Source organism: Symsagittifera roscoffensis, chromosome 10 (assembly GCF_963678635.1).
Source record: "Symsagittifera roscoffensis chromosome 10, txSymRosc1.1, whole genome shotgun sequence".
Taxonomy (NCBI): domain Eukaryota; kingdom Metazoa; phylum Xenacoelomorpha; order Acoela; family Convolutidae; genus Symsagittifera; species Symsagittifera roscoffensis.
In genome coordinates this window covers 28,307,999-28,324,305 of record NC_087071.1, presented here as the reverse complement: position 1 = coordinate 28,324,305, position 16,307 = coordinate 28,307,999, and the positions used below count along the sequence as shown (strand labels likewise).

Here is a 16,307-nt window from a genome sequence, read left to right as displayed (position 1 = left end):
TCGCTTCAATTGCTTGTAAAAATACATCATATTGAGCTTCCATGTAGTCCATCAAAGTTTCAGAGCGTAATATCTCCAAAAAGTTGGGCAAAATGGTTAACAAACGTTTTTAAGTTGAAAACTGCTTTTTTAGTTAGTTAAAATCTTTTTTTTTAGCTATCAAATGAAAATGAATTTTGTATACAGACAATAGCGGATTTAAGGGGCAGGGGGATCGATTCCTCATCCCTCAGTGATTTATCTCCCGGACTACGAAAAGGGTCACCCTTTGATACACGTACCGTCTGATTAATCCCAAGTTTTTTGGCCTGGTTTTTCAAAAGTTTGCTGCGGCCGGTCCCCCTTCGTGATTATCCTACATCCGCCCCTGTATCAGCTCCTCCTACATCCCCCCACAGAGCTGAGACATTTCTACTATACTTAAATTTTGTTGGATTACAAAAAAAACTCCCTCTCTATGATAAACTTTTATCAGGCATTGAACCTACAGTTTTGACGCAATTTTTATTAATAAAAAAACAATAAATGATCCTTTTGGTATAAAACATTGGGCCTGAGTTTTTCAAAACGGTTGCACTATTTTAACTTTTTTCAAATTCTAAGCAAATTTTTTCTTCGCCTTCTTTGTATAACGTCTAGTCTAAATTTGAGAAAAAACGCGTTTTGTTTTTCAAGTTTTATTCGTTTTCCGTATAATTTAAATCAGCAATTTATCATCCCATTTAATATAACTTAAATCTCCAATTCGTGTTTTTATTTTCAATTGGAACTACCCGGGTTGACCAGAAATGCTAATCTTACAATTTTATTATAAAAAATACTAGCCATACCAATTTACTGCAATTCCATAGGTACAGAAAGGTTTAATTAACGTCTTTGATTTGTATTTTTTCTTTTATGGAAACTTTATGACAAGCGTTTTTCCAAAAATCATAAATTTGTTTCTTTTTCATTGAAATGAGTCTCAAGTTTTTCAATTAGGTTCATAACCAAACAAAAATGAAAAAGACTCTGGTTTCTCAACGCGTGAGTCCCCGAAGGGATGAAAGTTTTGAATGCTCAATGCGATAGAAACAAACTGAATATGGATGTCTGACGCAATCAATATTGTGGAATTATCTAAGATCTTTACATTTTTTTCTGTAAACATTTTGTAAGACACTTAAGTTTCTAATTTGAAACTTTGAGTTCATCATTCAATGTTCAAGGCATAAAAAATTCTGCAATAAACTGTAATTAGGTATTTTAATAAGTTCTCGAAAGATTTTAAACAATAATGCCACTTTTTTGTATCCAGGACTACCTTATACACAGAAAAAAAGAACAATTTTTGGAAATGATTGATTGAGTATCAAATACGTTTTGCGCTACAAAATTACAAACCTTTTCAAAGTCAATTTCGAAACTACTGTAACATTTCCAGTTTCAACAACAAAAATTGCTAGTCATACAAAATCCATTTTGTGAAATTGGGCATAACTACTATTTTTCTGCCCGAATTTTCTTCATGATTATACACCGTCTCTTATGCCCAAACAACAAAAACTTTTTTTAATTAAATTTCGACTTTATCATGTAAGCAAAAACTATGAAATTTATTTGACCTGCATTTTTTTATCTATATTTAGTGTATAAAAATGTATGATTGGCATTCTCGGTCTATGATGGTCAGCCTGGGTGTTTAAAGGTTTTTCATCCGGGCTCCATTCACGTTCAATTCGATGTGTTCCGTTTTTGTGAAACCTTTATAGCAGCTGGATTGACGATTAACTCAGTTTAAATTTGGCTGAAAAATCCAATCTATTCAAAGTCTTTTTTTCCTAATTGTACAAAAAAAACTTGGAAAAACTCCACACCGTATTTGTTCGTGCTAATAAAAAGTAATTTAAATGTTTGTGACAAGTTGTGCAAGAGTAGGTAACAAAGAATATCTGTTGATGGATTTTGTTTTCTGCAAAACTATACTCAATCTAAAGTCTATAGAAACATGCCTTTCTTGCCAGTTTGTTTCAATTCTATCGATCAATCATTCAAAAATACAATTTCTAAGGTTCAGACCAGATGTAATACGTTAAATGAAAATGAAACCTTGAAAAACAGGAGCATTAAGAAGCCCAACAACAAGCATTTTGCATATTTTAAAGTCGGCATTAGTTTATGCAATTTTTCGGTTCGAATCCTCGAATTGAAGACCTATACAAAATTGTAATAATCCCAAGTATCATATTTGGCAGAATTGGAAACATTATGCTTAAAATTTATGTGTTAAAATTGATGGGAAAAAGTTTTTAATGACACGTACCAGAGAGCAAATTTTTTTCATGAGCTGCGCAAAACTTCCAAAAATTTAAAATGCTGGTACAAAATTGATTTTCTAAACTCTTTGATTCTGCTCTAGGTTCAAATTATGATCCAAACGCTTAGAAAAGTTTTACATTCTGTAAGCAAGAAATTCAAAATTTTCTAAGATAAACTTTTTAATAAAATCATTTCTTTTGGACAGCAAATTCATCAAGATTCAGTTTTCTGAGCTGCGGTTCAGACGAAATCAAATTCTTGTAATTTTGTTGTAAGATTCGTTCTGCGCTCCCTTAACCATGAAAACTTTTTAAGGAGACCATATAATTATGTATTTTGCCTCGCAAATTTTTTCTTTTGATTATCAATTATCAGTCACACTAAGATTAATAAGCGGAAAAGCTTTTTACCTTCTTATTGACAAGATATTCATTTTTTGAAAAATATAACCATGCCTATTCATTTTAGAAAATTGGAAGAATTTTTACGAAGCCAATGAAAAACTTCAATGCACTCATGCTAAATCCACATAGGTCTCACTCGATGGGCTAGAAAAATTTGAGAGTGCGATGAAAGATTTGGCTAAGTACCTGCAAGAGACGAGCAGAAATAGCATATAACTCAAAGACCGAAACCTTTTTGCATTGTTTCTCAAAAGTTTTTGATTTTTGTGATAAAATAAATTTTTTTTGGAACCTAACAACCTTGTTTATTTTATCATGGAAAAATTTAGGCTTGGTTTTTTAAGGTTTTTATACAATTGTCTCAAGAAATAAGCTTTTATTCGATAACTCTTATCAAAGCCGTATAAGGATTTGAATGCTACTTAAGCGCAAGCACCCTAAAAATCTAAAAATTGAATTCAATTTTCATTAAAAGAATTTTTTGCTGCTAAATGATTCCCAATTTCTTTGCCTCTTAAAAAGACAAAACTTGGGTTGATTCATATATGCAAAAAGTTCCCAAATTACTTGATCCATTTTGTATCTATTTATCGGCTACTTTTAAATATCATTTGTAAACAATTATTTCATCTGATAGTAGTAATGTGCTAAGGAAAAAATGGTAATAACGTTGGTGCTACAATAACCTTGGAAGCAACAAAAAAATTCGATCACTAAACTTCAAACGTTCACTTCGAAACACTGGGAACTGTAGCTGCACACTGATGCTTACTCTTCTTGCCCATAAAAACTGCGAATTCAAAAAACCGAAAAAATATGCCAAGTTGGCATTTAGTTCTATAGAAAAAAGTAAGTAGAGGCTTCTGTTTCATAACTGAATTTTGTTGTTCTCCTCATATGCTGATAATTAGAAGTATAAAAAAAAGACTACTACATTTTTAATGCATATTGTTCAAACATAGTTTTTTTCTAGTTTCTGATCTGAAAAATCCAAAAGTTTGCGCCATTTTGGCTAATTTAGACTTTTCAAAACTCTTTTTGTTTAGTTAGAAACTGGAGAGTACTTAAATACCATTTATACCAAATCTACCATCAAAAACTGCTTCAATCTGTTTCCCTAAGGATGAGAGAGACATCGGGAAATGTACAAGTAAACCAAAATCAAGATTCTTTATGTTTTTTTTTGCAGAAAAAACCTTAATCTATAGACTTCAAAATTGAATTTTCTATGAGAAAAAATGAAGTTCAGATCTGAAAAACAGCATGTGGGAGACATGAAGAATTTTTGATCCTTCTGGAAAATTTTACTGGGCACGGAAAAAGTCAAGAGTGATCGATCTAAGCTTAATTGTTGAACTGACCAACATATGTGCGGAGTTCAACAACAATCAATTCAAGTTTTTTTTTGCTGTTTATTTTTTTTGTGTACGAATGCTGGAGATTTTTTTCGCACAAGAAAAGACGGGAAACTTTTTTCCGAAAAGACCTGCACAAAAAATATGAACTGAGTTACATGTTCTCGGGACATGAGAAAACCGGGCTTTTTTAAAGCTTCCTCCCACGCAAAAAACCCGAGTTTGTGTCAGACACCTACGTTGATTGCAGTGTACCCTTCACGAGCAGGCAAAAAACCAGAAAACAAAATTGCTTTATGAGGATAAACGCCTCGATTTATTTGAGTAAAAATGTGTTGCAGTAAAATTCCAGCGTGTAAATCGAATACTTAGCGCAACAGAGAGCTGGTAGAACAAACTTTAACTTGAAGCTGTAGCTGTTGAAGTTGTAACTTTTGAGACTGTTTGGCGTGAGTTTGATGAGAATTTCAAAATAAGTTAGGCAGGTGTAGCGGCATAGCTTGGTTGATGTTTCGGTCGTTATTTAGTTGCAATAGGCAATTTTTCTTTTTCATTACACAAATCTCTCTTGATAACACGTGTCGAGGTCCGAGACTGCAGAAAAAAACTTCAAAGACGCGACTTGAGAGAAGACAGATGGAGCGACTTAAGAAAAGCCTATAGCGGCGCCACATAAGAAAAGACTGATATTGCGCCGGTCAGGAGTTGTAATTTTTCAATCGCGCCGGTCATCCCAATCCCTTATGTAGCACCGGTCCCGAAGATCTTTTGAGCTGCGGCAGCCGCAGTGTTGAGTTTTTAGTCGCACAGGTCCGGAATTGGGATTTTTCAATCAAGCCGTTCGCATCATTTCCATATGTCGAGCCAGTCCCGAGAGTTTTTCGAGTCGCGCCGGTCGCTGTGCTTTTTTCCAGTTGCGGTGTTCTTTAATTGCCAATTTCCGGTCGCGACAGTCTGGAACTGCCAATTAAAAATCGCGAAATTCTGGAATTGCTAAATTTGAATCGCGCTATTCTTTTCCTAAATTGAGGACCTCGATCCGGGAAGGTTAACTTTTAACACGATCTAATTCCAATTTAAATTGAGCTTTTATAATTGTTCCAAAAAATTTAAAAACATTCAATGTTGAATCTGAAAACCATTCATGGGTTGCGCCTTCAAGTACAGGTCCCAGCCTTCATACCGGTCATAGTAGATTTTATTAGTTCTTTTCTTTTATAAATTTTGAAATAAAACTGATACGTAGCTTGCTTTGCTTTCTTTCAGAAGCAGACAAAATACAAGAAAAAATTGGCTAGCTGAAGATGATAACGTCAACCTATTTGAGTAGCTGTATTTTGCAGTAAAATTTGAGCAAGTTTTCTTTTTAGAAGTTCAGAAGTGCTATACGCGTTTTTAGATAAGCTTCATGCAGTGTTGTAAAAATAGTTTTTTTCCTTACATTCATCATCAATTTTAGTGTGATTGCTGCCTTAAGATAGTCTTCAAATGGTTCAAATGAGTGGATATCAACTGCTGAAAAAAATTGAGATTAATTTACCCAATTTCTTTGATTTTATTCAAGGCCCCCTCAACCTAACAACGTTCCAGAAGTTTTTATTAGTTGTTTGCATGATTTTAGATTTTGAAGCAAATTGATACATATGTTGCTGTGGACTACTTCAGGAGCAACAAAACCAGAAAAAAATTTGCTATTAGAAGATGAACACCTCAATCTATTTGAGTAACTCGATGTTGCAGTAAAATTGAGCGGGTAACTCAATTACATAGCGCAAAGTAGAGACAGCAGAGCAAGAATAGGAGCTTTTAATTGTTGGAGACGAAGCTATTGAGGATGTTTGGCCAGAGTTTGATGAAAAGTACCAGATAAGTTTGCAAGAGTAGTCTCATTGCTTGGCGGAAGTTTTGTTGGATTCCGCAAATTGTTATTCAGCTGCCGTCGGCAATCTTTTTGTTTCCTTAGACAAATCTTTCTCGATAAGTCGGGTCGAGGTCCGCGACTGAAGACAAGATGTTACAGGCTCGACTTAAGAAAGACTGACGGAGCAGCTCAAGAAAAATTTTTAGCGGTTCGAGTCAAGAAATGTCTTTCGGTATTTTGCTCAGTCGCGCCAAGCAAAGTGGTTATTTCTCAGTCCTCAGTCGCACGTATCCTGATTTGGAAATTTTGGTTGTTTGTTCTTAGTCGCGCAGGTCCGGAATTGGAAATATTCAATGGCGTCGGTCACGCCAATTCCTTATGTCGAACCGGTTCCAACATGTTTAGAGTCGCGCTAGTCGTGGAGTTTAGTTCTCAGTTTCTCAGGTCTGAAATTGGAACTTCGCAATCAAGCCGTTCGCGATATTTCCTTATGTCGCGCCAGTCCCGACGGTTTTTCTAGTCGCGCCGGTCGCTGTATTTTGTTTCATTTGCGGCGTTCTTCATTTGCCAAGTCCCGGTCAGGACAGTCTGGATTTTCCAATTAAAAGGCGCAAAATTCTGGAATTGAGAAATTAATTGGAATCAGTTCCTGAAGTTTTGGAATTGATTCTAATGTAAAATGAGCTTTACGAATTGTTCCCAAAATTTTTAAAAACATTCAATGTTGAATCTGAAAACCATGCATGAATTGTTCCTTCCAGCTTTCTTTTTAGAGGTACTTTACGCGTTTTTAACGAAGTTTCATGCAGTGCTGTAATTATAGACTTTGGCTCTACATTAATCATCAAGTTTGACCTGATTGCCTTTAGGTAGTCATCAAATGGTTCAACTGAGTACAGTTTAACTACAGAGTATCGCAGAGATTATTATCAGCGACTTGTTTGATTTCATTGATAACTCTCTCGACCTATAGCGATTTATATTAATTTTTATCCGGCCTTTACTTATTTTTAGAAATTTCGAAACAAATTGATGGTTATTCCGAGAAGTAAAATATTGGTATATCAAGTTTTTGAAGTTAAGGTTGCGGCCAAGAGCCTTGTAGTATTGGTCACCGACTGTGTATAAATTTTTTGTAGTTTTCTTTCAATATTGTTTTTTTTTCTGCATATGTTTTTTCTGCATATTGTTTGTTCAAAGATTTCTTGTTGCATGTTTTTTTTGTTCAAACTTTTTGCTTTAGTTAGGATATATTAATGCTATATTGAAATTAAGAATGCCTTTTGGAGTTTTTGTAACTGCCTTTTGGCTCTTTTTCCTTTTCCCCCACCTGCAAAATTTTACTAGTGAAATTTTGTTCACATGATCCGAATAATACAAAAATTGGCATGCGAACTATATCGGCCATGGCAAACATATTTGGTCTTATGGTTAACCTTGTAAAACCCCTCTTTACACCATAAAAATGGTGCTTGCGTGAGATGGGGGGGGGAAAGAGCCTGTTTTTTTCCTAATTGGTTTTGATAAATTTTTGGAAAAAGGCAAAATATTCTAAAACTAGACTGGTGGCGGGGACGAGATAGTGAATTGGTTCTTTCAAAAACTAGGACTTTTCTCGCGCTATTTTTTTCTGCTCAATTTCAGCCCCGATCTTATCTAGAGGAATGTGGCTGTTTTGGTAAGAGGCGAAAAATAGTGAATAAATTTACAAGGTCGGATATTAGATCACAATTTTACGCACTACTGCTAAGTTTACACTAGCACCAATCATTTTCGAATTATTGACAGGATTCCTCAAACCACGACTTTTGGACATATTTGGGCATGTTTCTTAGCAAGTTTTGTTTTGCGTATTTTTTAGTTTCGAGTTTTTAGTGTACTGCGTCAAACTTGTACCTAATTTATACAGTAGAAAAATGCCCTCATGATACAAAAAAGCCACAAAACATGATGCTTTTCTCTAATTTGTCGTTTTTGCTTGCTTTTTTCTTTAATCCAGTTGATGTCAGTTTGTTTGAATTGAGTAGTAATATACTGATTTTAGCGCAACCTGTGTGAATCCGTCGCCCTCTTTTGATTGGGTCGACATCGTTTGATCATTTTTGGAGCCCCTTTTTTTCCAGAATGCCAATAAAGCCATAGATTTATGGTTAGTAATCCTGAAAACTCTCGTTGGGGTTTGAAAATTTTTCCATCACTGTCATCATTTCGATGAAGTGCGCAGGAAGACCGCACAATATTTTTTCATGGTTGAAAAAAATTTGACCGAAGTCTTATTTTTGAATTACTGGAAAGCCAAAAAAAATTACGGTCCAGCTCTTCTTAGGGCCTTAATAAAAAACAGTGAAACTTTAATTTTCAGCAATTATGACTTTTACAACGCGAACGGATAAGTATTTCAGATGAAGTTTGTAAGTGTTCCGTTTTTCCGAAAACACGACAGTCCTGTGTTTTAATGGGGGCCATCCTATTAGCGTGTGTGCCGATTAGCATGTCCATGTAAAAAATGTAGTTTAAAGATTCGCAGTTACACGTTTTGTTTACTGAAATTTGTGATTTCGAACAGCATGTACTGAGCTGAATTTTTAGTTATGCGAAAGTGAAATTTTATTTTAACTCCCATAACGAATCAAGTGGTTGTCGAATTTATTTGAAGTTTGGCTACTTTGTTTTTCGTCTGAAAGAACACCCAATTAAAGCAATTAACGCATGCTAATAGGCACACATGCTAATCGATACCTCCTCCACCCCCCCCCCCCCCCCCGTTTTAATTAGCACAAAAATTTTTTTGATCATTCTTTTTACTTCTCAAACAAACAAGAAAACTTTTTGAATCTGTTCGTTTAATTAACTACAATATTTATTTACAAGATTTACAATTTATCTGAGCGCAGACTATCAAGACTCACTTTGGACTTCGGATGGCGGCTCAAACCTCAATTTATAATCAAAATTTTATTTAACATTATATTGTGATAAATGATTTATTCGATGAAATAATTGTCCATCTGTAAACAAAATTTATCATTTCCAATTTCTTTTTAAATTTTGATTTTTTGTTCACAGTTTCTAGGTTATACGACATGGAATCATCATTCATTTATGCTTGCAAGTCTAATATTATACCACTTAATTTTAATCAAACTAACTTCATAATATATACTTCATACAAAACTAGAGGCTATTTTTACAAAAATACTTGCTACAAAAACATATCCATATACTGTAAATAATAGAGATATGGGTATTTTCTGTTATACGAACAAAAATTAAACTTTTTTCTTAAAAAAACTGAATTATAATGTTCAAATCTGATTGGTTTGAAAATAATTCCAGTGAAATATTTTCATTGAAAAACGAAGCCCAAATGAGTTTTTTGTTGTTTTGGGCGTATAACAATAATCAACAATAAAGAAATTTATTTAAACAATAGACTTAAATGACTTGCCGCCAAAATTTAGCTAAAAATTTCATGAATTGTATTTTATTACACAAAATATTTCGGTGAGCTAAATGATATATGTATAAATAGACAAATGGGGGTTTTCGGTTATACCCCCATAAATTATGGTAATAATCACAATTGTTACTTGGGTTTTAGATAGGCAATTTTGACGCATAATTGTTATCTTTCACTTTGCTAATTTTTTCCAGGTGATACTTGTTTTGACAAAATCATTAAGTAGTTCAATGAAAAAAGTCTAAAAACAATCAAAACACGCTGGAAACAATCTAGAAGTATTCCATTTGTTACCGTAATGTAACAAAAAAGAAATTTTAAAGAAATTGTTCAATAAGACAGGTTGAAAACAATGTACGATGATATCTGAAGAGTCCTCTTCTATTTTTTTGGATTTGTTTTTCAAAAATTTGTAGAAGTTAAAACAAGAGGAAATTTCAGATATTAAAATAGTCGAGTAAAACGAGCATTCTTTTCTTCACGACGGAAAGTGAACTTAACAATTGAAAACGGATGAATTATACTTTGGGCTCCACGTAGTTGTCGATGAGATCGTACGGCATCGGCTCCGAATAGATTGTACTCTCAGCTCTTGTTCCTTTTTTCCCGACACTTTTTTCATTGGATTCAGTTTCATTGAAGCCATTCTGAAATTTGCAAAGAATGACTTAAGTACTTTTTTGAGGCAATTAATCTTAGCAAATTAACCTTCCTTAACTAGCAATCTTACTCATCTTGGTTAAAATTGCTATGTTTAAATTGTTTGAACCCATGGTGCTGGGCAAAACAATTAGTTTCAATAAACCTCGTGTTTGGTTACAGTTGCGAAAGTTTTGATTTTCAAAAAACTGACGAGCAACTACCAAATGTTAGGAAAGTTACAGGGAAAAAGTGTATAAATGTTTATACATATAAAAAAGATAGCAATAAATTTAATGCTCCGACTTTGGAAGAAAGTAATAAGAAGTTGTTGCTAGGTGTAGCCAGCTTAAGAAGTAGAGTTTCGTCCGAAAAAATCCACCCCAAGCAGAAATTTTCTATCACTTTCTCCGAAAATTGAAACATCGTATATAGATAATAAGTTAGTTCCAAAATGTGTAATAAACCAAAAATATAGAAAACTTATCAATAAAAGAGCACCAACTTGCGCAAGCGAAGAAGGTAACTCATTAAGATGCGTTCAAGCGCCGATAAGATAGTATTCAATTCAAATTAATTACTATCTTCTCTAGACCTGATTGTGTTTAACCCATGTACTTTCTATCCAGAGAAAAAATTAAATTGAAGAAGAAAAACAAGAATTTTTGAATTTTTGTGGTTCACTGCTTTTGCATCTTACTAGGATAGTTTTAAAGGAATAAATTCAAAACAAAATCAGACTTGAAAAATGTTTTATATAATAATTGCTTCATTTCAACTATAACGATTATTGCTTTTTTTTCTGGGTGCATTATTTTGATCCAAAGATATTTTTACAAAAATTTCAATGCTTATTACCAAAACGATTTGTTGAAATAGTGGCAATCAATCAAATCAAGTAGCTATTTGTTTATTTTATGCATTACATTGTCTATAGAGTGTTTAGGCTCAGTTAAAACTTCTCTAATGATAAGTATTTAGTAAAATATTTTATAGTGTCCTTTTTAGAAGAAAAATCAAAGGCACAAAGCTATTCGGAATTCAATAATCTTTTATATAGAAGCTTTTCGATAAAATTAACCCAGATTGGTGAATGTATCAAAAAGTGAACATTTCCATTGAATATCATGGCGTTTTAAGTGAACTACTTATGTGTCTTCAAAAGACGTATAATTACTCTAAGCATTTTCAAACCATCAATCAAAAAATTGTTCAAGTTGTCAGTTACATAAATTTTTTAGATTAATCTATCTTTTAGCTATGTCGGGCCGACTTAGAAAAATTTTTTACTTCTAAATTAATGAATTGGTTGTTGTGGATGGTTTTATAAAAGACAAAACCAGCGATAAAATGAAAAGTATTTATTTTTAATTATAAGAAGGCTGTTAAAAAATATATTCCGAGTGGAAAAAAAAACAGTTTGAAGTCAGACTTGAGTTAAATCAAAAATATGACCTTTCACTCTGTTAACTTTGGTTTAAAAAAGCTCAATCCAGTTCGATTCAAGTTAATTTCTTAAAAAGTGATCTAGGTTTTGGCGTTGTACGACTCAAAAAATGAATATAAAATCTAGATAAAATTCAAAAAAACTTTTGTAGGGAGATTTTTTACAACATATACTTTACGTAATTTGAGGTGTATATGTATGTATGTGTATGTGTTTGTGCGTTATAAAGGTAAAAAGTAGTTAAATTATATTTATTTTGTTGAACACGTTTGTGGCTCTCTTACCTTATCGTTATCAGCGATCACGTTTGAGATCTCAGGTTGTTGTTTGTTTTTCTGTTCAGGTGACTTTGGTTTGGATCTCCGACAACAAAAGCAGCAGCACAGCGAAAGGCTGCATATAAGCAAACAAACACCCAAGAACACTGCCGATGCCACAATAACCATCATCAACTGTTCATCTTCAGATGTTTCTAAATTTCATTTCAAACATTTGACAAAAACTAAAGTGAAAAATAGCCGGTTACTATAGCATCCGAACACATTGTAAATGAAAAAAAAAATTGTTTAAAATTCCTTAAGAGGCCAAACTGTGCACTGGATAGGCGTATAATTTTGGGTTTGTATGTTCCTAAATTTGTGATAAAAGCCTTTAAACATGTTAAAGTTTTGTCGGAACGATCAAAGAAAATGAAAAAAACAAAAGAAAAACAAAAGGAGTGTCTTTATTGCGGAATCGGCTTACAATTCACAAAATACAGTTTGGCCTCGTAATGTTTGGTTTTTCTGCTTTTATGAGGACAAAGGCAACAAAACTTAGTCGACAAAAAATTACTATTGAATTGAGTAATCAGCAATTAGTTTGCAATTCATTTAAAAACGGCCTATCTAAGCTGAAGTTACATTCTATTCAGGGGCGGATCTAGGATTTTCTCGATGGGGATGGGGGGGGATTTTTAAAAAATTTAAAAACTTCGAAATTTTTGTCGACCTTTTTTGTAGGTCGACCAAATTGATTTTCTGAGCTCTGCCAAAGCACTACAAAGACTTTGTTTTGGCCGAAATTCTGCGCCGCTGGCAAAATTTAGAAAAAAAACAGGCCAAAAAAGCGTTTTTAGGCACTTTTTGGAAAAATTTTACGAAAAAAAAATGCGTTTTTTCGGCGCGCACTCCCCCCTCAAAATTAGTATATACTGGCGCCCAAGGCGCCTTTAAGGTCCGTCACCAAAAATGGAGATCTCAAAATAGTACAAAGGGGGACCCTTTGGGTCGGCAGGGTGTCGAATCCCTGAGGGTAGGGCGTCCGCCCCCCCTAAATCCGCCCCTGATTCTATTGCCAAATAAATGCTGTAGGTAGACTGAAAAACAAAAGAAATTTTTTAATCCAGGCTGATGAAATGTTTCAGAGTTTTTCATGTTAATGAAGTCACGCCACGAAGGGCTTTAAAATGAGAAACCATAATCTGATGATTTTTTTTTAGTAGCTGGTTTTGCGTAGAAAAAAAAACACACTCGAAAAACACAACTCTCAGTGGTGTTGGAACAACAAGTAGAAGACAGGTTTGAGCTAAGTTTCTTCTTCTAGAAGCTTCAGCTTCTAAAAATTTGGAATTGTTACGACCCCCATAATTCTTAGGCAATATGATCAATTTCATACAGATTTTTTACAGAATGTATAAAAAATTATATTCAAACTATTTAAAGATTACCTACAGATTATCTACAGATTATGTACATGTTCTACAGAGTAGAAAAATTTATAATTTGTTGCTAAAATCCATTTTTTTTGGTTGAAAAAGAGTCTGTATAGTATCAATCATCGCTTGTGAAGTATCGTTGTAGATGAATCGTTTCTAGTACTTACGTTAATCGGTAGATTTCTCTGTATGCAATCAATTTTCATCCATTTTTGTCACTGCGGGCTGACATTGGATAAACCTTTAAACTAGTCACTCCTTGTATGTTGCAACAGTTAGTTTTCAAAGTTTATTCACATGCCCTCATGGCGTTTTGCGGGATGTTTTGAAGCCAAATTTTTCTTTTTTAGAATAATTAAGTCGTTGTTCATGCAAAAATGATAGTTTTGTCCTCTCGGTTGTGTTCTTCGGTAAAAAAAAAACAATTTTGTTCGGTCTCGATTTTCTAACCATTTTTGAAGGAATGATGAAACAAAGGAATGTTTACACAAGTTTGTTATTTACAAAATAAATCGGAATTCGAAAAGTATTCACTTTCTAAGAGAAGCCCTATGGTATTGAAATATTGATAACATAAGCTCAAACTTAAAAAAAGATTATCTACACTTTTTCTCTCAAAGTTATGGTGGTTTGAACATTGGGAGTTTGGTTATTTTGAAAAACTTTCAATTTTGATCATTTTGTGAGGTTATGGGTGGTTTGAAATTTTCACATTGATACAATCAGTCTTGTTCAGCTTTGGGAAGTTTTGTTCAGCTTTTCAAAAATTATTCAACCAAAAGCTATGTAATTCAGATATTGATTTTTTTTGCATACAATTAAATAGCAAAAAGACTAAATGGAGTGTCGCAACTCAATTTAGAACAATTTCTCCGCGTACGCGATAATATCAATAAAATTATCGCATGTTGGCAATCTTTTAACCCCCATACCTTTTCGAAAGATGATTACAGGTGAAATATCTTTATAAGTTGAAGCTCATTACAACAATGCTTTTCGATTCCGTAAAAATTGCGTCAAAAGTGCAAGTTAAAAAGTCAAAGTTTGTCAGGCAAAAAAACCACCCCGAGCTCAAATATTCCGTCACTTCAAATTTTTCCGTCTCTTCGAAAGCCGGAAAAAATAGCTCTAGGACTACGATTTATCATACAAGATAATTGCAACTTTGAAAATAAAAACAAAAGTCGAAAACTACAGCAACGGTTTCTGCATGTACAAACTAAATTTTTCACAATCAAATATTCCATTAAGCTGTCTAACTTTTTTCAGGATTTTTCATTGAATCATATTGAATCCTTACCTCGCTTTATTTCCTAATAATTTTCTCACCTTTGTCGCAAATGTCGCCTTCGAATCCATGCTGACAATTACAACTTCCAGTCCTTGAATCGCATATCCCATTGTTGACGCATGTGCAATTTTGTTCACACAGTGTTCCATATTTTCCTTCTGGGCACGTCCATTTTTCGCATTTCTCGCCAGTCCAGAAGTTCTTACATACGCACACGCCGTTATCATGCTGGCATTGAAGAGAATTCGTTTGGTTGCAATCACATTCATGATCACATGAATCACCGTAAGTCCAATTTTCACAAATTTCTTCACAAAAACCTCCTTGGAAACCTGGCGTACAGACACAAGTACCATCAAATCTATTACATTCCGCACCATTTTCACAGTGACATTCATGGGCGCAGTTCTCACCCCAAAAGCCAATACGGCATGGGGCTTCGCAGAACTCGCCAGAATAACCCGGATGGCATTCGCATTGTCCGGTGAAAATGCTGCAAACTGCACCATTCTGACAATCCGGGCAACTTTGAGCGCAATTAACTCCCCAAAATCCACCGCCTGGTACACATTTTTTTGAACAATCTAGTCCCTACACAAATAAAAATGGGCTGTTTTCATTCTTCTAAATGCCTTCCACCAAACTACTGACAATCGAACTAATTAGACTACGACAAACAATATTTTTAGTAAAACCGCTAATTACACCTTAAAGTTAATGCTAAGCCAAATTCGTGGGGAGGAAAGAGAGGTTTTTTTGGTTTTATTTTATGCACTGATATAATGCATTTTAAGTTCAGCTCATATATGCTGTTTTTGTAAGCCTTACAAGCGATATTGACCCTCGTCGATTAACCATTTTTAATTACTTTTTGATATGTAACTTACCCAGTATCCACTCTTGCAAATGCATTCACCAGAAACGTGATCACATGTCTGTGAGTTGCTTTGCACACACTGACAATGAGAATTACAGTCTTTACCATGTGACCAAAGTGGGCAAATCTGATCGCAAAAATCTCCGTAAAACCCAGCATTGCAATCACAATTTCCATTGACAATGTTGCAAAACAAGGAGTTTGCTTGTACGCATTGACAGTCCGAGATACAGCCATCTCCGTACGTCCAAGTTGGACACGTCTGGTCACAATTGGTTCCTTCGAAACCAGGTTTGCAGTGGCAATTTCCGTTATCAGGATCACAAGACAATGAGTTGGACTGTACGCATTGACAGTCCAAGCTACAATATCCTCCATACCTCCACATTTGGCAAGTTTCACAGCTGGGTCCTTCGAAACCAGGTTTGCAGTGACAATTTCCGTTATCAGGATCACAAGACAATGAGTTGGACTGTACGCATTGACAGTCCAAGCTACAATCTCCTCCATACCTCCACATTTGGCAAGTCTCACAGTTGGGTCCTTCGAAACCAGGTTTGCAGTGGCAATTTCCGTTATCAGGATCACAAGACATTGAGTTGGACTGTACGCATTGACAGTCCAAGCTACAATCTCCTCCATACCTCCACATTTGGCAAGACTCACAGTTGGGTCCTTCCAAACCAGGTTTGCAGTGGCACTTTCCGTTATCAGGATCACAAGACAATGAGTTGGACTGTACGCATTGACAGTCCAAGCTACAATCTCCTCCATGCCTCCACATTTGGCAAGTCTCACAGTTGGGTCCTTCGAAACCAGGTTTGCAGTGGCAATTTCCGTTATCAGGATCACAAGACAATGAGTTGGACTGTACGCATTGACAGTCCAAGCTACAATCTCCTCCATACCTCCACATTTGGCAAGTCTCACAGTTGGGTCCTTCGAAATCAGGTTTGCAGTGGCAATTTCCGTTATCAGG

The 16,307-nt window shown here is 34.6% G+C and overlaps 1 protein-coding gene across 2 annotated transcripts; it reads right to left on the bottom strand.

The window, feature by feature from the left end:
* Positions 1-9,310: 9,310 nt before the first annotated feature.
* Positions 9,311-16,293, bottom strand: LOC134855391 (cell death abnormality protein 1-like). Of its 2 annotated transcripts, XM_063871895.1 has the most exons (4): positions 15,339-16,293; positions 14,490-15,042; positions 11,749-11,936; positions 9,311-10,025 (listed from the first exon to the last, which is right to left on the bottom strand). In XM_063871895.1, the coding sequence occupies exons 1-4, from the start codon at positions 16,242-16,244 to the stop codon at positions 9,897-9,899; spliced, it is 1,776 nt and encodes a 591-aa protein (XP_063727965.1). In that variant the 5' UTR covers positions 16,245-16,293; the 3' UTR covers positions 9,311-9,896. The 2 variants fall into 2 exon arrangements, with proteins under 2 accessions (XP_063727965.1, XP_063727967.1); XM_063871897.1 differs by lacking the exons at positions 9,311-10,025; positions 11,749-11,936 and having other exon boundaries at positions 14,935-15,042.
* Between the last annotated feature and the right edge of the window lie 14 nt (positions 16,294-16,307).

What these genes read in the sequence shown, in the direction of transcription:
- LOC134855391 (XM_063871895.1), bottom strand. Translation starts at nt 16,244, where the DNA reads ATGTGGAGGTATGGAGGAGATTGTAGCTTGGACTGTCAATGCGTACAG. An exon ending in TTTGCAAGAGTGGATACTGG is followed by an intron (nt 15,043 to 15,338) that starts GTAAGTTACATA and finishes TTATTTGTGTAG; the next exon opens with GGACTAGATTGTTCAAAAAA. An exon ending in AGGCGACATTTGCGACAAAG is followed by an intron (nt 11,937 to 14,489) that starts GTGAGAAAATTA and finishes AATGAAATTTAG; the next exon opens with AAACATCTGAAGATGAACAG.